General features: G+C 43.1%; 1 protein-coding gene and 1 long non-coding RNA gene across 2 annotated transcripts in view; one reads left to right on the top strand and one right to left on the bottom strand.

Moving 5' to 3' along the window:
• Positions 1–23,823, bottom strand: part of usp43b (ubiquitin specific peptidase 43b) — a 63,156-nt gene extending 39,333 nt beyond the window's left edge. Inside the window, exons 1-2 of the mRNA XM_042086566.1 lie at positions 22,905–23,823; positions 15,200–15,349 (exon numbers count right to left, since the gene is read on the bottom strand). Coding sequence (XP_041942500.1) covers positions 15,200–15,349; positions 22,905–23,537 — 783 coding nt within the window. The 5' untranslated portion in view covers positions 23,538–23,823. The remainder of the gene's footprint in view (positions 1–15,199; positions 15,350–22,904) is intronic.
• Positions 597–20,664, top strand: LOC121705539. Its single transcript, XR_006030828.1, has 3 exons — positions 597–1,009; positions 8,796–8,799; positions 20,653–20,664. It is a non-coding gene; the product is annotated as an uncharacterized LOC121705539 (long non-coding RNA).
• Positions 23,824–23,916: the final 93 nt, after the last annotated feature.

Here is a 23,916-nt window from a genome sequence, read left to right as displayed (position 1 = left end):
GAGAGTGAGAGACAGAGACATACAGAGAGACAGAGGGGAAGGGGTTGAGAGAGTGGGGATAGAATGAGAATTCTTTACTGTTGTCTCCTCTGCACTGTGCTCCCTGAGCTGTGTGTGTGTGTGTGTGTGGGCAGCAGGTCCACTCAAAGGGCAGGGAGTAAACCTGTGATGTCCAGCCAGAGACCCCGCACAGAGACACAACGCTCCCTATGGGGACATTCTCTAACACAAATCATGTCACTATACTTGGTGTAGAAGCCTGGAACATATCTTGGCCGATAAATCACTCCTTGGGGACTTGGGGGTAAATGCTCCAATGATTGTTTTGACATTTCTCTTCGTACAGCACATGGACAATGTACATCCACAAGCGTATGGCGATAAAGGTGATCTATCATCTGAAGGGTGCCTGTCAGTGCTCAGAGGGGTCTGTTCCTACATCTATACATTACGGCAGAGAAAGCATAGGTGGAAGAATGTAATGGAGAAAGTAGACTAAACTCAGGCATTATATAAATTAAAGTGTTAACATCAGTTCTGGCCAGGCCATGGTAGTCAAGAAGCTTGCCGCCCTCCCCTCCATCTCATTCATTCCTAATTGATCCAGGTGCATCCCCTCAGCCGATAATCTTTCTTCCCTAGCGATTGGCCACACAGCTTCGGCACGCCTTTTAAATTCTACCCACTTCCTCTCAACCATATACAGCTCGGTTTTTGCTACCCACCGCCTCCCCTGCTCCACCTTGTCGTATATGATGTGGCATGTTCTCTTGTCACGTCGCTTGGCTCTGTTCATGGGGGGAATATTTATCTCTCCCTGTCCTGCTGGGGTGAGAATTCCCTAAACTGCTGCTGCCCCCTGACTTAATGCTTTTCCATGGTGCTAATGGAAATAGGGGGGTTCCTCCGAACAGAGCTATACCGCCAAATGTAATTCATATTTTACAATAAAGAAATTTCATTCAGAATCTTCTCTTGTGTTTCTTGACTAAAATGGTTCTGACAGAAAGTAAAGAAATAAAGCTTATCTGTTCATCTGAATAAACAAAACGCAGCCACGGACATTCATTAATGTCACACACTGGACTGAGAAAGCCTTTCCCACAGTCAAACTCTTTAGTCAATATTTAAGACATGGTATCAGCCAAACGTTAATGTGGTTGTACCCATATTCCTTATCATCAGCACTGTGCAATTGTATGGGAGAAAGCAAGCAGCCCCACACAAACACTGTGAAACACACTGAGGTTATAAGCGTGAGAGTGACTATCTTCACCACAGCCAGCCCAGACCTGATCAACTTGAAAGCTAACGTGAATTAATGTTGAATAGCTGGGGTATTCTCTAGCTTCTGGAAGTGTCAACAACAAGTAATGAAAATACTTGGAGTGCCAAGAGAGAATACACTGTTTGGCCTTAGAATGAACTGAGAGACAACCTCCAATCCTTCAGTTTGGCACCTTTCAATGGCCTAATTGAATTTCAGGGATTTAGATAAATTACAAAGATTGCATGCTGAATTAAGCAGGATAGAGACTACAGGAGCTATGGTCTATTTGTGGGGATGATGACAAGAGGTGTGTGTGCTTATATTAAAGCAACATTATGTAACAATTTGCAACTTTTTGAGATAAGTTTAGGGACACCAGGCAACGTTTTTGTGTTAATTAATCATCTTCGTCTGTCGGTATATGGTTAAATGACTCATAACAGGGCGAATGAAGACTCTCTCACTCGCCCCTACTGCCTGTAGGAAGAATATCCCGCTTGCAAGTTCGGTGTATCCTACCCGCGACCTTCAGTCTCACAAAGTCTCAGACATCACGAGAAGCAGGATCAGTTTACATCCTGCATCCCCAGCACAGAGGCAGGCTAATGAAACCCGGCTAGCGATTGTTGCAAACGTGTGTATAATGGCAGAGCGAAGAAGCAGCGAAAACCCTTGACGGAAGATGCAAAGAAAAGGAAAAGAGCTCTCTCAGACTGAGCGAGGACAGACAGACAGACGCACACGTATCGACGCGTACAGACGCTAGGGGGAGCTTCATAGAGAAAAAGCACTCAGGCTTGCCTGGTGACCCTTTAATGCCCAACTACTTTTGGTATCATTTTCAAATGAAAACTGTTTGGAGATCACTGGGTATTATGCCGAAGCCCAACTTCAGGGAAGACTTTCAATGATCCGCCGAAAAGATTTTTTAGTTGATGCCTGTCGCTAACCCAGCTAGTTGCTATTCCATGCAACACAACCACTGTGACAGAACACAAATGCCTTGAACTAGTAGACCTATATCTAAAACACCCTCACTTATACTGTATGTCACTACAAATGAATTGCTAGTCCTTCTATATACATTCCACAAGACAGTGCTGAACACAAGACCACTCTGTGGTCATCTCTTATTTAATTCCATTATTAATCATCCAGCCCCCCCTTGGTGGCAAGCACACTGATTAGACATTTTGAACATGGCACCAGTGATTTAGATGCGGCCTTGTTGCGTGTGTGTGGGAAAACCTCCAGGGTGAAATCAGTAATGCTTAATTCTGGAGTCGTCAGCATCGATTGTACACCCAATCTGTAGTGGGATTGGGAAGTTAATCTCTCTTGGACAAGCACTAGAACTTGGAGGGGGGAGAAAAAAGGGAGTAATCCCGTAAATTATCCCGGTGCATATACCAGTGGTAACATCATCAGGTCGAAGGGGGTGCTGTATGCGGGTTCCAGCACTGTCATGGCAACAGTCCACAGTAAATAATTCAGCTGTTTGTAAGAGAGGTCACCTGGAGTTCTCTAGAGAGCACTCTCCCCAGTTAAGGAAGGCATCTCAAAAAAGTGTGGGGACAGAAAGAGTGATAGAGAAGGAGAGAAGAGACAGAGGGAGAAATAGAGGGGGAGAGGGAGAAAAAGAAAGAGCTATAGTGCAGCCGCACTCAGGGCACTGTAGAATAATGGACTCGCTCCACGGAGGTATGGAGGCTGTGCTAAAAATAGCTGTTTGGTAGAGGAGACAAAACCCCTCACACAGATAACACCCTAGAGACTTTCAGCAGATTTTTCAAAGACTAATATTCAGCAGAAAGTTTCTGATTAAACTTAAGAAGCAGTGATCTACTATTATAATAAGGAGCACTAATCATGGAGAGGCCATGGAGCAGACCAGAAAATCATTCATTTTAATGCTTCTGCATTATGACAAATCTTTTCCATCACTGTGTATCTCTCTCTCTATCTCTCTCTCGATCTAGAATTTAATCCCGCACTGAAATAAGTGAAAAGGAACGAGAACAGCCGAGGCACTGAGCAATCCCAGTCAAATGGTCGCTCCTTGAGCACATTCAGTATTACTGTCCAAATCTTTGCTGCATGGCTGCCCACGGGGTGGTGGGTGGGGGAAGCCCCAGGACCCTGGGGGGATGGATGGGGGGGTGGGGGGGTAATGTTTTACCCGGGTCAGGGAGCCATGGTCGTCAAAACAACAAGCAGGATTTTGGCGGGTGGTCAACACTAGGGGTCGACCAATTATCGGCCTGGCCGATTATTAGGGCCGATATTTAGCATTTTTATAATAATTGGTATCGGTAATTTTTTTCACCGATAAGCCGATATTGAAATGGATAAAGAATGAAACGTGCTACTTTGTCTGTAAAGCGTCTCTCACTCCCTGAATTTGCTGCTCTGTGGTCAAGAGCATTGTCCCGCCCACTACACCGTCTGATTTGTTAGTTAGCACGAATGCAGCCAATCAGGATCGAAGACTGAACACAGACAACGTTTAGGATTCTCACTGAGGCAGACTGGGCTTCAGCTGTAGCCTACGGACAGGGTTGCCAGATTGGGCGGTTTTGCAATCTATTTTGCGGGCAAAAATGGGTTTGGGCGGGTGTATAAAAATTGGGCTGGTTTCGGATAAGTTCGGCGGGTTTTTGTAGCCGAAACAAAGGCACTTCAGACCCTTCTTCCAGCGACCGTCTCTGGTCACCTGGCAGCAGTCTCTCACTCACTCACTCACTCACACACCCTCTGGCTGACGTGCCCCCCTAAACTCACAACAGACACTCTCAGCTCACGTCACCTTATGTATCGAAACATGCATTCTAGCCATATAAATGGCATAGTGCATGGTATTTCCATAACCGCGAGATATGCGCTTCACAATGACCGCAATTAGTTGTTAGATATTCACAGCAGACAGTAAAGCCCAGCAGTAATTTATCCAAATTAACACATATTTCAAGTACCATTCATGATGTTGTCAAATATTGAAGTTGTGGGAAGTTTAAGCTGTATGTTTCTTTCGTCCCCCATGTCGTTTCATTTATCCCGGTCTGGAGGGACGAATGAAACAAAACGCATGTTCGATTTCTCCTTAAATAAATCCTGAATGGTTTTGTTCAGAGCTGAAAATGCAACTGTATTTGACAGAGGACCGATGTAGTTTGCTTGTGACAAAATATTAGCTTTCAGTGTTTTACGATGTCTTTGTAAATTACGTTTAATTAAAAAGTGTTTGAGTCCGGTTCTCCCCTACTCTGGCGCAGACCGCCATTCAAACACACAGCTCGCGGGGTTTTCAAACTTAGCTAGCTGACTGACAATGTCAATATGCCAAAGTGGGCAAAGAGCATTTTGTCATTACAGTCAATCTCTTCATGAATGTGCACACTGCTGAAAGATTACCTACGAGACAGGATGGACTTACCCCTTCTTTCAGGGTTGATGGATGTGCGCAGGTCTTGCGCGAATGGCTTGACATAGGACTACGGCCCACGTTCCGTCCAGCCCGACAGTTGTTGAGGAAGTTTGACAAAGCCTAGGCCTACTAGAACTTTTTAATTATTTTTAGGCCTAATAACAATTGCTCAAAGCGATTTTCACGAAGGGCCTAGGGCCATAGGCCTATGTTTTTTGTGTAGAGATGGCCCATGCATGAACGTTCTGCTTCTGCAAAGAGCGCACTGACACCCCTGTTCGTTCAACGCGACTTTCATGAAAACTAGGATTAACTGCCTGTCAGGTAGGCCTACTAATTGTTCTAAATTACAGGTGTCAAACTCAAGTTTGCCTTTAGCCTATATCTGGCGTATGAAAATATTTTTTGCGTGTAGTTGCCATGCATGGACGCACTGCTTCTGCAAAGAGCGCACTGACACTGTCCTAAATAGCCTATTCAGCGCGATTTTCATGAAAACTCTAGGCCTAACTGCCTGTCTCAGGGAATATATAGCGCCTAGGTAGGCTATTAATTAATTGTTCTAAATCACAGGTGTCAGACTCAAGCCTTTAGCCTACATTTGGGGTAGGCCTATGAAAATATTTTTTGTGTAGCCTACAGTTGGCCCACCAGTTATGAACGCACTGCATCTGCAAAGAGTCGACACTCTTCATATATCCACTCAATGTTTTTATGTTAGGCTAGCCTACTGAATGCTTTTGTTCAAAGCGTCTATTGACACTAAACAGACAGATTAATAGTCTATGTTTAGCCTATTGCATTATTTTCCGTAACATAAGCTTATAGAATAATAGTCTGACGTCCGTGTAGCCTACTTTTGCGTTCATTTGATTGAATATTGTTTCTGAAATTGGATAGGCTAAGTCGAAAAATGGGTCATTTTAAAGCTTGTTAATGATTTTAATGTGTTTAAATGAGAAACAAGCAAAAGCAAATTTGGGCGGTTTTTTGTGCATTCTCGCGGTTTTTGACGAGGTTTTGGGCTGGAAAACCTTGCTGGCATCTGGCAACACTGCCTACGGAGCTATTTTTCGAAGGTAGGTCGCCTACATTGCTGAAGTTGCAGTGAATCACAATCATCTACAGTGAAGTTACAAAAACACCACTTTGTAAGCTATTGTCTCTTTGATCCGGATCAATAAGTAAAGCACCCACTTCCTTCATTTAGCGAATTCCCGATTGATGCACGTTACTGATGCTGTTTACTAGTTATCCCACAAACTCGGATGCTGCGCGTCGGGAGTTCTCTGCCTCCGCCTCGTTCGTTAATTGTGAATAACGGGACACCTCGGCGGACATAGTACAGACAAGTCCTAAATTATGCGATAGCGAACGTCAAGAAGTCTAATTGCTCCTTTTTGAAACGGACTGTCAGAAAAGACTACATGCACCCAGGGCCAACCGTAATTTAATCCGACCTGAACAAAATCGCGTCCTGAGCTGGCTATTAACGTGCCTTTTAGGCTCTCAAAAGTGTAGCTTATAGCCTACACATGGACACAAATTGCATGCTTAAATAGCCTAAGAACTATTTTAAAACTGTTTTGTTAAACTATTCAACCGTAACACTTGCCATCGCGCATGCACCTCTTCCTCTCCCTCTCCCTCTCGTGCACTCACACACACGATGGCAAAGCATCCTCTTTGTGACAGGTCCCTTAACAAGCACATAGCCTATTGTGCAGGCCTACTCTATGAAAATAATTGCTATAACTCACCTCTTGGATTAACATGATACACAGGATTTACACTTGCAAAGTGATGCAAGTTGATAGACAATTGTGTATCAAAAGAAGAAAGAAAACTTTGCATAATTAAATGATTTTTAATTAATTTTTTGCAGCATATAGCCTTTACGATCTACCCCCCTTTTTGGCACTGACATATTGGTTTTACATATCGGTTATCGGCCTCCTGTTTTGGTAATAATTGATATCGGTATCGGCCCTGAAAAAACCATATCGGTCGATCCCTAGTCAACACCGCACCTGGAGGTCGGTTGGGGGGACGTGACAAAACAATGTTGATAGGTTTGCTCAGCCGAGCTGCTCCTCAGCTTGTCTGCCGTGTCTCCTGTCCTCACTTGTCTCCCTGCTCTTCTGTCTCTGTCTGTAATACTGCCCTGTTATACTCCCGCCACTCTGGAGCTGGAGTGGATGGGAGAGAGAACACCGGGACACTACAAGCCAATCCACTCCACACTGATATACCCTGTCCCAGCGAAGGCATGATGATAATGTCTGGCCTAACATGACTGACCAATTGCTGTCTGACACTATTAAGCTTACTCAGATGTGTCTGCACAATGGTATGAGTACAAGACTGAAAAACAAAACATAGAAAGGCAGAAAATACCTGGTCCATCTGAGAGGTAAAAAGCTAAAAGGCTGTAGGGCAATTTATAATTTTGCTGTATATCTATATATCTGCCCATCAGTTCACTTGATGTTAACAGACTTGATAGTAACATAAAAACAAGACATGCAATTACTAAAAGTAAACAGTATATGAATGGTGAAAGTGAGAGATGAATTTATAATCTGTTTTAAATTATTTTTTTTAGTCCCTAAATAACAGCAGACTGGTGTATCAAGGAAAGAAAACAACAGTCTTCTCTTTTGAAAGTGGCTGAATGATTTCGAAGAACAGCCATTTTTATGGAAAACAACACAATTGCAATAATAATGGGCCCTAAACAGAAGCAAACTAGTGAGACTGAGAGAAAAATATCCTATCTGTGGATGAATATATTTCACAAAATCTCAGAACAAAAAAAAAAACAGCAGTGCATCATCCCATCTCAGTGTTGCTGCTATCTGTCAAAACAGATCGCTTAGTGAGTTAAAATATTATATTTTATATAATTGTCTCCTAACCACAGACACAGCTCAGGCAGAAATGAAAACGAATATTAATGCCAGCTATTATTAGTGGCAAAAAAGAGAAAGAAAGGAAGACCCATATTCAGAAAATAACAGCAACTTTTTCCCCCAAACTGGAGGTGATTGAATCTCTAATATTGGGTGCATATTAAAACTTTGAATGATACTCATCTCCACATAATCACCACTGAACTGCTGAATGCAGATTTGTAAAAGCGAAAACTCCCCCGATTCATTTGACCACAATTTTCACATCGGCTATACAGTATCTGTCCACCACTCGCTGGTTCTCTAAACAGCCTGGGAAGGTTGAAGAATGCATCTGAATAAGTGATGAAAGGACGGAGCCACAAGTGCTGTGCACTGCTTGACCCTGGCCAGCCCCATAAAAGGGGGATGCATGAAAGTGGCTCAGGCACTAGACAGTCGGAGCTTAATTGTCTTGCCGCGAGCAAAGTATGCCAGCAGACTGCTGATAAATTAAAAGGGCTTTTTCAAGAACAAAGCTCCGGCGTAAAAGGCGATGAACTGACATTAACCATAGCAGTGGTAAACAGTGACCGATATCAAACAATATCAGACACATGCACTTATAGAAAGACAAAGGCAAACAGCATGCCCTGATGTGTCCTGTCTTTCAGCTTTTAGCATCTAAGGTGAGAGGTGCTAATGCTTGCAATTAATGGCAAGTCCTTCCGATGACGGTGCATCGGATGAGGGGTCAAGTCAGTGCACATTCACACACACTCACACACACACTCACACACACACACACACACACACACACACACACACAAACACACACACACACACACACACAAACACACTTCCCTGGACACGTGTTCTTACAGGCTGCTTTCTCTGCTCGGGTGGCCCCAAGCCACAGGAAACCATTTGCATCCTGCAGGGCAGGCGGAATCAAAAGAGGGGAAGAGGAAACACAAAAACAATAGGCCTGCCCTCTGCCCTCGGTGTCACACCGCACAGTCGGCCTAGAGGGTGTCGCCTGGGCTGTGTTGGGGATGAGGATGTAATCACATGGTTCCCGTAGTACACAGATTTATGAGCGCAGGCCATTCCGATCCTCCTATTTGCTCTTTACTAACATTCCAGGCTTGTGGGGGCCAAAAAGTCCATTCAATTTTGACCCCAAAAACTCTGAGTTAGATTTCAAAAGTGTAGTTTGGAACAGTACAGTGAGGCCAAAAAATGAAATATGAAAATGCCTGTATGACATTTCTGGTATTATGGTCGAATGCTGCATACTGGATCTTATGAACAGTCTCAGATGAAGCTTTGCTGATTTTCATGGGATTATTCAGACCTTGGCCTCCCCTAAGAGTATTCTATTCAGCCTTTACTGTACAAGGATGAGCTGAATTCCAGGGACAATTTTACCCCATGTGTATGCCTTGCCCCAAAGATGAACCCAAGTTGTGTGAAAACAAGCACACACAAACACACACACACACACACACACACACATTCTTGAGTCTTGGCTGCCTTTCCCTCCACAGGAGAGCCTGGCAGGGGTTCCTTTTCAGAGCCTAAATCCCATTTTTTCAGGTGGGATTTGACTTCCCTCCCGATTCTGTAGATGATGCAGTTCCTCGGCCGACCCCTGACCTATGGCCCTCTGTGTTGTGTCCTCACTGATGATGACAAACTCTCCAGAATCAGCACTGACTGGCTCAGGTTCAGCCTAATTCATTCCACTGTGACCCTACATCCACACATCAAAGTCAGCCATTACTAGATTCATTACACATTATGTGTGGAGCGGTTTCATTACCTCAGTGCTTAAATTTGCACAGGAAAACCCAACAGAAATAGTACTTTTACGGTGCCTTTCCACAGCACTGATGAGTGTGGAGGGAGGTTGAATGAAATTCATTTTGGGGGGGGGGGGGGAGAAACTGCACAGTCAGCCTCATATCCAACCCTACATAAAAATGGATATATTTTTTAAAAATGGTCAGTTCCGCATCTATTTATTGATGCTGACTCTTGAATTTTTCAGGAGCATTGGCTGTGGAAGAGTTACTACAGGGTGGGTGTGTATTAACACAGCCCCTCCGTGGAGAAGGTGCCTTAAAACAGGATGTGGCTCCCTGCTGTATACCTGCTGTGCCACCCTGTGATAATGACAATACTGATTTCAACGAGTCATTTTCTTTTTTCTCACTATTTCTCCTATCCCATTACAGTGCCACTTCTATGTCATCATCCTTGGAACCAACAATTCTGTCAGTCTGTGTAGGAGAGGATCAGGTATTTGGTTCTTTTGATAAGCATAAAGTCAGACATTTTCTCACAGTTTCTCTGCCACTGAAATACAGCTGCAACGTCACTCTTCCAGTAACTCAGATACACTCAGTAGAGCATAATGTTGTTAGCACAAGGTCATGAGGTTTGATACTATAAGATAATATGTACTGATAAAAGATATACATGCACGTGGTGTTGAATAAGAAGACTGACATTGCTGTGTGTCGTCTTCAGATCTGTTGTGGTTCCTGACATGCCACAGTGGTCAACAATTGAGACACATTTACTCACTCCTTAAAATACTATTGTGAAATATTAGTATAATATTCGCTGAAAAACAGAATGATGAAAATAGGAAGACATTTTCAGCTGACACATTTGCTCTAGTGCCATGTCAAAACTCCTTATTGGGCTAGTAGCACGCTGATGATGGTGACACATTTGTGACAGGACTAATAAACATGGGGTGATTCCTGCCAGGATGTCAGAACCCAACAGAGATGTGAAGCTCGACACTGACAGCTTTGGTCAGAGGTGTTCAGGCAGATACGGGGTTACTGTACCGGTAACTCTTCCCTTCTTATCGCATTCCATCCTGCTCTGGGCTGTGCGGAACTGCCGATGCGCTTCTCACCTCTCCTCCCTCGCGCCTAGCTGTGCAGAACAAGCACCTCTTTCTTCGCCCGGCTCACAAAAGCCCTCATTCATCACACAGCAAAGATGGCACTTCTGCTGCTCTGTCTCTACAGCGATGCACGGTCAACAAATGGGGAGAGAAATCAGAGGCCCCTGAGTATGGGTGTGGGTGCGTGTACATGTGTGAGCGTGTGTGTGTGCCTGTGTGTCTATAGTAAATAAGGAGAGAGATACATAAATAGCTAATATAATATAATATAAATAAATAGATCTAGAAAAAGTCTGTGTGAGTGTAGGCTATGTGTTTGTGTGTGTTTGTGTGTGTGTGTGTGTGTGTGTGAGAGAGAGAGAGGTTTCCTATCATGAAGCACTACATCACTGTATCATGTGTGTCCTTGAAGTGTTTTGACTCCATTGAAAACTTCTAATTCCTCTTCATTCCCGAAATCAAAGCAAACAGAATAAACTAACAATCATTAAGAATTCTCATCTGGGTGGGCCAAGTGTGTGGAGCAGTGGTATTCCTCCTCATCCTCACAGCAGGATGCTGTGCCTTGCTCCCGGACTTACTCTTCTAACAGTGGCACTGACAGCCCCAGAATCCCTGGGTCTCTCCGGAAGCTTCCCTGCAACGCTCCAGGGACGTGTGCGGACTCACAACTCCAGCCTCCTCGCACACTGTTTGCCCCCGTTGTGACCTGGACTGACTCTTTCAAGGGAATCACTGCAATGTCTCTGCCTTATTCAGGCACTGATTGTTTGTGCTGTGTGGATTTTCTATTCCAAACAGTCCAATTGTACTAAAGCACTCTTTCTGAAATAATACTTGATATGAAAAGAGCAGAACTTTTTCAACATTTGTGTACAAACAAAGCCATCAAAGCCAACAAAGCCATTACTCTGAGTCTATTGAAAACTGTGAGAGAACAGAGCTTACTCTATGAGTGGTCCTAAGACACAAAATATTTGTTAGAACAAAGTCAGGGAGTTCAGAACATCATGTGGGTCAGACAACTGCCAAGTCCTATTTTATCTGCCTACTTTCCTCAAGCCTCTATTGTGTACTGGAAGACACAATCAATAATGTTAAACAGTAGCAAAAGAAAACCATCAAGACAACAATTAAGTCTCTGAGACCCTCTTAACACTGTGGCTTAATAGTTTAAATGGGATCCACGGCAACAACTCTATCGAAACCCATCAGAAGCACTTAAGCCAAACTTCAACTACATTATAATTGTGTTCCACGGCGTAATTATGAATATTTTACTGCTATGTAAAAGGAGCAACGTGACCCCAGAATGAACCCCAATTCTCTTTAAGAGTCTTTCTTTAAAAGCAGACGGCAAACTGCTCCACTTGCCGCTAAAGGCACAACTATAGGAACTGTATCTGTCAGAGGCACATCTGTGTGAGCTCAGCTTGTGCAAGGAGGGTTTCAGAAGGCCTTTATCTTGGTTAGTGCCACATTTCTGAGAATGTAGCAATCAGACTCGTTCTGTAGCAATCAGACTCTTTCATTCTGAGAGTGAAAGTCTGACTGTTTGGAACCCTGTGTGAATATTTAGTCACAGTGTGACTGTGTGTATGAGATTAACTACTGAGGTGGTCAAAAAGAATGTAAAACCTCAGGATGTCATGGCGACCACAACCTACAGCACCCCATCTTTGGGACGCAAATGACATAGCACACACCCATGGGCTCACAGTCTCCAAACCCACACAAGAGTTCCACAGGAGCTTTCTCTGAGTCTCTTCCCTTATCTGCCTATCTTTCTCCTCACTGCAATGCTGCACAAAGAATGTGGCAAAGGCTCCTCAGAAGAGGATGGAGTGAATCAAAGACACTACAACATAGTCGGGGCCTTACGAAAGATTTGACCGCCTCTCCCTCAGAGGCAAATCCCATTAGATGGGACAGAAGGTGAGGAGCTGAGCTATTTTTCTTAGGGCTTCCAAGGCAGTGGACCGTCAGGCCGCGTGTTTTCATGCTGATAAAAATAATATCCATGGCAACACTTGTGTCGGCAGAGCCCTCAGTGGCGGTTTCACAGGGGAGCTGGCCACACATTAGAGACAACTGTCAAAAACGATTTTCTGTCCTACACAAGGGTACCACAGCGACTGTGTGTTTACCACATAAATGTCATTTTCAATCCCAAGTTATAAGGAGAGTCCTTTTTGTCACTTCCTCTGTTGACCAGTCAACTGAACTGGCCCCAATATCAGATTTTCACATGTGACCTTGGACTGGGTCACACAATCCTGATAGTTCTCTCCTTCCCCATATCCTTCCGGTTGGATATATCTTCAGCCAGTCTCATTCATAACAGAACCATATTTATGCTTTTCCTATGAAGGCACATCCATCACACCCAGAAAAAGGTTGCTGGCAGATGCATGGCAGAGTGGAAGCTCACAGCCCTGCAGAAGGATCTCAGCGGTCTCAGTGACGTCTTGTGTCTTTTCACACCAGCAGCACTGACGTGATGTTTCCTCCGAGAAACACCGGGCCTCTTCAGACCCCACTCGCACCAGAGTGATATGAGGTTTTTTCCTGGTCGCAGGCCAAAGCCGTGGCTCACAACGGGGACAGCTTTCCGAGGATTCTCACTATGTGCCCCAGCTGCGGGGAAGTGGGAATGTTGACGTTGGTTTTTGCGTTTCATTCATTTATTTACACAGCCAGAGCGGAGCTATCACTCGGGAAGAGGGACTCAGGGTCAGGTCCAAAACCATAGCAGGAGCAGTTACGCTTCATCTCATTATAATTGTCTTTAAGCCTATCAACAGAAACACTCCATAACAAAATACAGACCAGCTAATTACTATTCATGCTCTTCCAGGAAAAAAAGAACAGATAAAAAAAAACAGTTTTATCTAACACAACAAGGGGAACAGGAACACAAAATTTGAGATGTAACAAATAAACTAAAATCATAACTCACAACTGTGAAAGACAGACTGAGAAAAAAAGTCCGTCATGACTAAACTTTAATTTAGCTGAAACCCATCTGAGAGGATTTGCTTCAGGATTCAATCCAAGTATCTTTGGAAAATATGTGACCTGTTGCCTCTCCCATGACTGTGTCACCAGGTCATACTGACAGTCCTTATCTCAGGATGACAAACTCCAGACCCTGTGCTTCTCCTCATCCTTCTGGTGAGACCAGACAAGGCGCCGTGACACCTTTTCTGGGTTACATTATCTCTTTCCATCTGCACGATCTGAAAGAAAGTTAGAACTGCCCCATGGAAAAATGCATGGTCATAAAACCATAATGTTATAAAACAATTACTTGAAACATAACAGGTCATCAACTAGTACTTAACTGCTTACATACAACAGCCATGTGTTCCTTCAACAATGTTGTGATGGTGTCAAAAAGTTTTTTGTTATGGCTAATATGGTATAACTTAGTAGTCAATTCAAAAGAACAGTGTTTTCTGTAAACATCCAGAAATGTGCATGCACTCACATACACACACACACACACACACACACACACACACACACACACACACACACACACACACACACACACATTAAACACATAACATGCAAATTTTAATACAATTTCTACAGGAATAGCGACAATAGCACAGATCAAAGCACTACCCAGGGGGCTTCAGGCTTAGCCGTGGGTGTTCCTGGAGGTGCATGAACAGAACACAGCCATCTACTAATGGCTCCATGCTTTTTACTGTAAATCCCTGACAAAAGAAACAACCACGGCACAAAATGGCTTGCTAATCACTTGTTTTGCCACTTTTTAACAGCACAGTAGTAAAACCTGTGACCAACTGCCTGTCATATGGTTTAGGATATTTAAGTCAGTGAGAACCTCAGGTTTAGTAGCCAGAGGAATTATCCAGTCAAAACAAAACATACCTCTAGATTCTCTAGGATCAGGGAATATGACTGACTCAGGGCCTTAAATTCTTCCTCTGGTGCAAACAACCAGTCAAATGAGAACACCAATGAGAAATTCCTCAAGACAAGCCATTTAAAAACAACATTAACCTCTTCCACTTACATTTAGAGTCAGAGGTAGCCTGGAGATTCCAGACCCTGGTAATCTAGAAAGATTAAGGGTCTGGCCACGAATAATGTAATGGCCCAACTCGAGGGGCGGCACCAAGCGTGCATTTGAAAATCTGACTGCACGCAATTGGATAACACAATACGACCAATGTTTACTGACTGATTCCGGACTTTGACGCAATTGGATAACATTACGACTGTCATCTGTTTAGCTCGCCTCTGGCCCGGCTATATCAGATACACCGATGTGATTCGCTCCCTGTGATGCAAGTGGCAAAAGTAACGTGCATCATTACTCATTGCCAGAGTGTCTTGCAGAGACAATTCAAATTGTGCTCTTGCGAGAACTCTGGATTTTCCAGGGTAAGTCAAAGGGCAAATATACTCCATTTATCATAGAGTTACATCAAGCTCACACATCTTAAAAGACTTGTAATTCTGAAACATTTTGTTTGTATTTTCATAAAACAATTATCATTCTCTTCATACATGACAGTTATATCTAAATGTTAAACCAGTTGATGTTAGATTATGGAAAAGAACCAAGTAATTAAGTTAGTTCACATAACACAACTTGGCTCACTTATCAATTTTAGTACTGAAGTATAGCATTAGTATAACTTTGAAATTACCTTTCCAGAAGTTTTGCACTTGTTGTGGTTGTTTGTGCAGGAGGAGGGATTGACGTCCTCATGAACACGGTCCAGGAGCCAGAGAAGAAATTCCAGGGCATCATGCTGGGAGTTTCCCCGGAACTGAGAGCCATATTTGGACACGATACTCTAGACGGAAGAAATAAATAAAAAGGAAGACGGTCATCTGAGCCATTTAATGATGTTTTTTATTTTTGCAGGTAAGATTTCTTAAAATATCACCACAATGCTTCTGTGCACAGAAGTGAGAGTGGCCCAATGGAAATTGAAAAATAAATGCACAACCACCACCGAATGATTTGGATCATTGGCACTGACATCATACTAGGATGGGCACTAGCAATCAGTAGCAGCTGGAACATGGGAATCACTCTGTGGTTTTTAAGACTGTGTTCACTCGATGCTTATCACAGTCACAGCAGGCTGTAGACCACAGCGTGAAATTCAGCGGATTTGTGCACATTCACCACAGCACCTGTGATCACTCATTCATTCACACACATACACAGTCCACATACACACACACATCCTCCCCCTCCCACACACACACACAAACACACACACAGTGGCATCACTTTATCCAAAGCGACCACTATGATTCCCAGTTCCTTCACTTGCATCAGTCAGATGGCTGTGGCACAGTGCTATGCTTGAATTGCAAATTGGGCTTAAGCTCCTCACACAAAACCATTCTGCTGCCACCACAGACACACATGCCAATAGCCTGTGCCTTTTCAACCCTTACAGCAAATCACAGCAGTCTAGTTATGGACCACAGCAGTCTAGTTATGGACCACAGCAGTCTAGTTATGGACCACAGCAGTCTAGTTATGGACCACAGCAGTCTAGTTATGGACCACAGCAGTCTAGTTATGGACCACAGCAGTCTAGTTATGGACCACAGCAGTCTAGTTATGGACCACAGCAGTCTAGTTATGGACCACAGCAGTCTAGTTATGGACCACCTTCGGTGATTGTCATTTCAGAGGTATTTTTTTCCACTCTAGGAACGATGCCAATTCTTTGTTCTAAAAAAAATTAGCATCTATTTATTTGGAATACTATTGCAGAACAACAAGAAATCAGGTAACGACACCTGCATAAATATCTTTTAATGTCCTAGGACCACTCCTGCTCTGATACACTGTGTTAAATCTTTGCTTTAGTACACTTTGATGTATTACTGTTGGCACATGGTCCAGTTACAGTCGTGGTACTTTACCCTGCTCCTGAGGATGCGTTCTCCTTCTGAGCTAAACTGCTACCCTAATTTACATTAGCTGATTCAGCTTTAATTATGCCCCCTCTTGAACACTGAGGATTCGGGCAAGGTGAATTAGATCAGTTCACGTTCTGCAGGAGAAGTCTATCTACGAGTTTCACCTAATCCAGAACACAATGCAGAACACAAACATACACACCGACTGGCAATGCGTGGTCGGCACTCATTTTGCCACCCTGGGTGTCGGAATATTAGAAATACTCACCCTTCCCAGTACTCTACTTTTCTCTGTTCTCTCATGTGGCAGTCAAACACTTGATGTTCACTAGATAACCAAGGATAAACATTTGGAACAGTGCTTGGGAAGTCTAAGAAGTCACCCACAGAGTTCTGAGTGGACTTTGAGCAGAAAAGCAGACCATCTGTCAACGTACTGTGTAGTAACCATTTCCTGAGACACTCTAAAGTATTCCTGATTTTGAGCTCGGAGGAATGGTTTCATGGTATATACAGCATAAAGGATGTGTACCAGAAATTACACATTATACAAATTATCATTACATAAAGAGAGTGCCCCAGATGCTTACAGTACAGTAACTGCCTGAGAGGTGAGCCACCTTAAGGAAGAGATACGCCCCTTACAGGCTGCTATGGAGTGGCCCTTCAAAGACCAATCACTGCACTGGACCATGTCCAAGACCAAACTCTCATCCATATAGCTTGGGCTAATTACGGCACTCGAAAGAACTTGTCGTTTCATCACACCGTTTCAAAGAGTGCAGGCTGGCAGGAGTCTCCAGCAGCAACACGGCACTGTGGGTGTCCTGTTTATGCAAGACTACATCCAATGCTACTTCATAGTCGCATGTATATCCCCCACACACCACCAAAACATGTACTGAAGCCTTTCTTCTGCCTAGACACTTTACAGTGTAGATTATCTGTGCAAATATAGGGGAATGCCAGATGGGAATGATTCCACAACAGACCAAAAAGACTTGACGTGCCCTCAGTTGGTTTGAGTGTGGAAATTCAGAGGACAAAAGAGAAGGATGTGTGTGCAGTGAAGAGTGACCTGACCTTGAAAATCAACCAAGTTTAACACTCATTTGAGATAATTATACATGCTTTGCAGTAAGGCTGACAGAGGGCAATGAACCTGATCAAAAGATCACAACTGAAAGAAACTGAAATTAAAAAGGAAAGAATATTAACGGTCTAGACATGGATAAAGACTTTATTTTATTTTCAACTACCCCTTATTTACTGGATTGAAGTCTGAATTACACTTGATTCTGTATCTCACCATCACATTGGGCCTAATTCATACTTTAAAAATAAAGTGATTGCTGCCTGGCCTATTTTTTATGGGGAAACATTTACTTGCTGTCAGACTCAACAGTTGAGCTACCGAACAGTTCTGTAACTGAATCTGGCCAGACAGAGCTGTCAATGTGATCTCACAACTTCTCAAAAGGTGTTCTTTGAACAAATTGTGGAAGTAAGATAAAACAGACTGCTGAAGAGTAGATACTCTCCTTCTTAAAGAAAAAAAACATCCCTATTCAGCCCACATGCAGCTCTGGAGGGCCTGTGAACGGATTTCGCTGATAAAACAAGTACAATGAAGTTACAGTGAACGCCGCCAGAATACTTTAAAAAAACACAACAACTGCACCCTTTAGTGAATGTTTATTGTAAAAACCTTGGTGGGGCAGACCACATGGGGTGATCAACACATATCTGTAAGCCCAGCTTTCATAACAACATCGCTACGATGCTGCTGTTACCATGAACTGAAACCAGACTCTGATCTGATGACACCCCACCGAGAGACATTCCTCACAACTCACTACAGCATAAATAAATAGATTTCACCCACCTCGGGACAACCCAAGTTCATTTCTGACCGGGTTCCCAGAAATAACTGCTCATGTGCTTAGACAATACAGCTACCTTCTTAAAGATTTGAGGATTGATAAAGCCATTTATGATCTCTTTGAATGAGTGAGGCTTGTAGAAACAATCTGATTGCTCAGATAAAACATTAAGGCTATGTAAAACCGGGCAGCCAGCTTGCAATTGCCTATATGGATCAAACACTTGCTTCAGATGTTCCTTTATCAAAGTACACTATCTATGAATCTTCACTAAACCAGATTTACAGAGAATATCACTGCAACACCACAAATGGACAGACAATCTTGAAAATATTCAAAATCTTAATGCTATTTCTCCTCGAAAACCTTTCATGGGAAAGAGCAATGGCTAATGACCCATGTCCAGTGGATAAGTGTTTATGCTAAGCACTGTATGCAGAGCCACAGATGTATATTGATCTGGGGGAATGTTTTGGCCCAGAGTGGGCAGACAGAAGTGTGTGGTGGATGTGTAGGTGCTTTATCTCCCAGTTGCCGCAACCCCAAATATTGACACATTCCTTAACTCTGGTTTTGGTGTGCCTGCTATGAGGCTGTCATGCGCGCGCGAAAACACACACACACACACACACACACACACACACACGTACCGGTCAATAATTAACTTGGACCCAGGTGGCTGTGAAAAAAAGTATCACCGTAATCCAGTTAACTACTATATGCTGCATGCATGGCAACGGCTTCCCACAACAAAAGCCTATGACTATGAAAGCATTTTTATTCTGTGCTATACTGCCCTTGTATAGGGCACATCCTTTATACTCATCAATGTAGTTAATGTCTGATCAGTTTTGCCAGAAATGAACTGTCTGACATTAAACCTACAACGTCATGCAACTGATAAAAAAAGGGGACACTTCTGCTGTGTCACTATATGGAACTAGAAGAAAATAAAAAAATGTATCTATTCTCTTGAATTTTCTCAACCCATTTCTATGTGGTGTTTCAATGCTCTCTGTGGACTGGAAGTTAATTTGCCATAACTAGGGACAATTCCATTTATTCAAGGTTGTGCGAGTGTCGTGCCTTAAGCCTGATGAGACTTGCTCTGATAATTGCTACCTTCACAAAAGGCCCATTACTCTCAGAGGTCTTGATTAAAGTATAGGTCTACAGTCCTCAACTGTTTATGGGTGGAATCTGCTGTCAGATTTGAGGGAAACACTGGGTCTACCACACAAAAGGCAGTCACTGTGAGTGCTTGAAGATCCCATTTAAATGGCCTGGGCATTGACTCAACATGGCACCATATCACAAGACCTGCAGACCAGACACAACAGAAGGGCTCTGTTTTGAACAGGAAGTCTTCTTTAACATAAAGGGAAACGTAAAGCATTTCATTAAGTCCACTCAATTGTAACTTAAGTCTATATTAAGTTACATTAAGTCCACTTAATTGTAACCTCAAGTATATATTAAGTTACATTGTGCTCTCACCAGAGTGAAGAGATGCTGCATGTGTAGACAGTGTGTCATGGTGATCTAGATTTACACCACCATATAACTCTTAAACCTTCAAACACACATGGTCTGTCACAGTGATTAGGTACACCTACTTTAGTAAAGTTGCATTATCTTGTCAATAGTCTCCATATGCCCTCCTATAATGCAGATAACTTAGATAGTATTTGGCTGTGGTAAGTCAGGGTCAGGGAAATGAAGAAAATTGAATAACTGCAACTCATCTAAATTACCATTGTGGTTAACCACAATGCCAACATGTGATCAAAACATTCACTAATCATGACCACCCAACCAATGATTGATCTTTGACAACGGGACAGATCCATGATGATTTAGACATTTAAAAAAATATAATATATATATATATATAATATATATATATATAATATAAATAATTCCTGATACAAGAGAATAACTACATCAATAATGTTCCAAGTTGTGAACAACGCAAGGTGTTCTCACGCAAACAAAAGCCTCGGATGTCCACTTCTTCCAGAGTGATTACCACTTCCAGGAATAACATAACACACTTTCTCCCCCTTTGCCCACATCATCCTTCTCTCTCTGCTCTTACCTTGAGATATGAAGCTTAGCTACAATCCAGAGCTTAGCGCCTCAGGCAACGGAGCAGGGTGATTCATTCTCTCTGCTCCTCAGAATATGTGGGCAGTGTGGAGCTGGAGGGTTTGGGGAGTGGTGGAGGGAGCTAATACTGTCACATGCTCCACAAATATTTTTTTCAGTGGGCCTCAGGAGTATGTAATCTGTCTCTATATACAACATCCAGATGCCAAGAGCCTTTTTAGTTTATGTATGGATTATGGCTGAGTTCGGAACACTATTGTTCATTCTTCTCTAGACTCAGGAGATACAAGCTGAGACCCTGGTCAGGCAGACACATGAACCAGCCACTTTCAAGGCAGAAAATAAGGCCTTGATTTTAACAACCATGGTCAATTGATCGTCTGTCCACAGGGATCCTAATTCTGCAAGAAATACATGATAGAATGTGTCCACCAATATCAAAGGATATGAATGGGCATAGTGTGGATGGAAGTAACATGCATGTTTTATATGAATTTGTCAAATGCCTGACTTGTATAAAGTGTAATGATTTTTGCTAACTAAGCGTTAGGCCTATGTTTTGGTTGTGTGGAGGACCTTTCTAGCCTGGAAAAATCCAAACTCATTCACAAAGTGAATAGAGTCTTGTGACTCCTGATTGGGAAACGTTTACAACACTTGCATCACAACGGGCACCAACTTAGAAATCATTGGTCCAGCCTTACCAATTACTCACATTGATCAGAGATTCCTAATGTTACTTCCTATTTTGCCTAAACTTTACAAACTGACAATAAACAGCATCAACAGTCAGGAAAACAATGTACAGTATGTGTCTACCTTTGCTGTAAATACATTTCTGCATTTTTCCAACTGCATTTTTTGACGTTTGCAGGTGTTGCTGCTTCTGTTTATCACAATAAGTTTCGGTTTCGTCTTCCCATCTCGTTGCTGATTGGCCTGACATTTTTCTTGTTTGAGAGAAATGGTTATGAACTATGGTGGTCCAGGCTAGGTCTTTTCTGCCTAGCTGCATGCTTACCTAATATAGCAATCCCCAAATTCACTTTCTGAATAGAGGTGGCAAGACTATTTATGCATCCACAAATCACTTTCAACTATGCATGTGATATATAAATTAACTTAATATAACAACTGAATAAATCAAATTTAACTGTGCATTTGATGTATGAAATAATAAGATCCCTGCCAACATTACTGCACATTAACATGTATATCACCTTCGATAACTGCTGGGAGCTGTTCACAAACAAATTACTCCCAGTGGCTTATTGTGTGGCAGCTTAAATACCGTTGGTCTTTCATCCTCAAGTCACGGCTGAAATCACAATCGCGATAAGACCACAAAAGCCATGAGACGCCGAAATATGAGACAGATCTGCACTCCCAAAGCAGACTCCCGGGGGTAGCGTGAGACGTCACTCTGACTAATTTTGGCTGACCAGAGTTGCGCAGCATTCTATTGTTGAAGCTCAGAGTACTTCTTAGATGGCTTTGTGATGTCGCTGGGCTCAGAAGAGACTGCCAGCTCAGCACTTCAGCCCAGACACCTGGTGACCCCTGTGCCCCTGGGCTCTGTGGCACACTACTGCCGGCCGCCTGCAGCATCAGCATTCAGGGAGCAGCACTCAATAGGCCTTGTCCTCAGGGGAAGACTTTGTGTTGAGTCCTGCTGATAAGCTGCATAAACAGCACTGTCGGTAAGTGCCCCTCAAGTTTTGGATAAAAACACCTCCTTATCAAAAATTACCCCTTTTTCACCAGATTTTGAATGAAAACAACAGATAGTAATTAAAGACTATATGATGGACTCTTATACTGTCAAATTCAGACAATATGGACAGTTGAATAATATTCCACTAATTATCTTGCCCTCTGTGGCGAAGGGCATGCAATGTTTGGCTCACTTGTCTGGACCAGCAGAAGTGTTTTTGTTTTGTTTTTTTCTTCACTGCCTTGTCCAGAGGCATGGATAGTTTTCAAGTGTTCAAGAAATTCAGAGCAGTTGCTTCTGCATGATGAATCTCTGATGGGAGGTTATTTAATCGTTTTCTAATGAGATGCACTGGTGTGAAACCAACAGCTATTCAAATGTCAGTATAAGTGATGTTATCAAAACATGGGGATTTCATAATTTATGTCTAATGATTGCTTAGCAGCAAACCATAGGGAAAGTTATCAGAGCCACAAGGAACCCCCGCGCACTTTAACGAAAAAAAAAAAAAAAAAACACCAGTGAATAGGCCTAGAGAGCTACATCCTAACGACTTTCCAGAGGGGTTATTTTGTGAGAACCCAACTGGACGCTTCCCAGTTGTATTCTGTACATCACTTCTATTACCACATTACACAGCCCTACAATAGCCTACCAAATAGGCTATATCTTGCAAGTAGTCGGTAAAACACTGAGGTTATATTTTTACCGGCGACTGAATTCAAATGATTTAGAGTGCCACAGTTAACGTAGCTTTACCTTAAATTCCACGGATAACTGAGGAGTGTATTCCAAAGTCCATAGCGCCCTGACAAGAGACGCTAACTGCTCAGTCACCTCTCCCTGGGCAGACTGCATGTCCTCAGTCTTTACAATTCCATTGACTCTCCTTTCACTGAAATCCAACTTGTACCGTTCAAGGCAAAGATATTCCGCCAGCAAGTCGGTGTTACTTAAGCACTGTACTACTGCATTCATGAAGCAAGTGTTTCCGTGATTTTTCAGACCCAGGACACCTGGAGTTTTGTCTCCATAAGACAAGGACAATCTATCTTTAAGAGAGTTTACGTGACGGGATGAAAGCGTCAAACTTTTTTTCGTTAAGCGCTCAGACGTGACCTGGGTGTCCTCTTTCATATATCCTGAGTTCGCGCTGAGCGTGCAAGGTGTACCGTCCCGAAATCCCCCGTCATCATCTTCTCCATCCACCGGTTCAGCGTCCCCGACATGAGCCCATGTGCCCAAAGTTTTCAGAATTTTATTCATAAGACTTCCCACTGACTTAAATGATTTCTTTCGAAATAACTTCGCTGCAGTTTGTTTCTTCTCTTTGCTCTTGGCGGTCTTGGTTTTCATTGATTCGTCTTTTGATTTGGTCTCTCTCGTATCCATGACTATCCTGAGAGCCTTCACTAGTCACAGAGAGAAAAAACGGGAGACAGCTTCTCTACCTGTCCGCATTTAAGGCCTTTCAACCCCAAAGCAGGACAGCTCGGATAGAGGTTGAACTACGGTGGCACAAACAAGCGGTGCCAAGGCACAGGGAAAAACAGCCATGAACATGTCCACGTCTCGAGCATTCCGACAGTTCAGACTCGCGTGAGCTGTCATTCTCCGTCAGAGGGACGCCGCGCCCAGTGTTTACACGTAGTGATCCTACCGCTGATCACGCTCTCAGTTGGCGGTTTTTGTAAAGCGCGCTGAACTGATAGTGGGCTTCACCTACATTTCACCTCAGGTCAAGCACGAAAACACCCACCCCCTCTACTTA

The sequence above is a fragment of the Alosa sapidissima genome, chromosome 3 (assembly GCF_018492685.1).
Source record: "Alosa sapidissima isolate fAloSap1 chromosome 3, fAloSap1.pri, whole genome shotgun sequence".
NCBI lineage: Eukaryota > Metazoa > Chordata > Actinopteri > Clupeiformes > Clupeidae > Alosa > Alosa sapidissima.
Note: the sequence above shows the minus strand (reverse complement) of the source record. Positions and strands in the feature narration are given on the sequence as shown.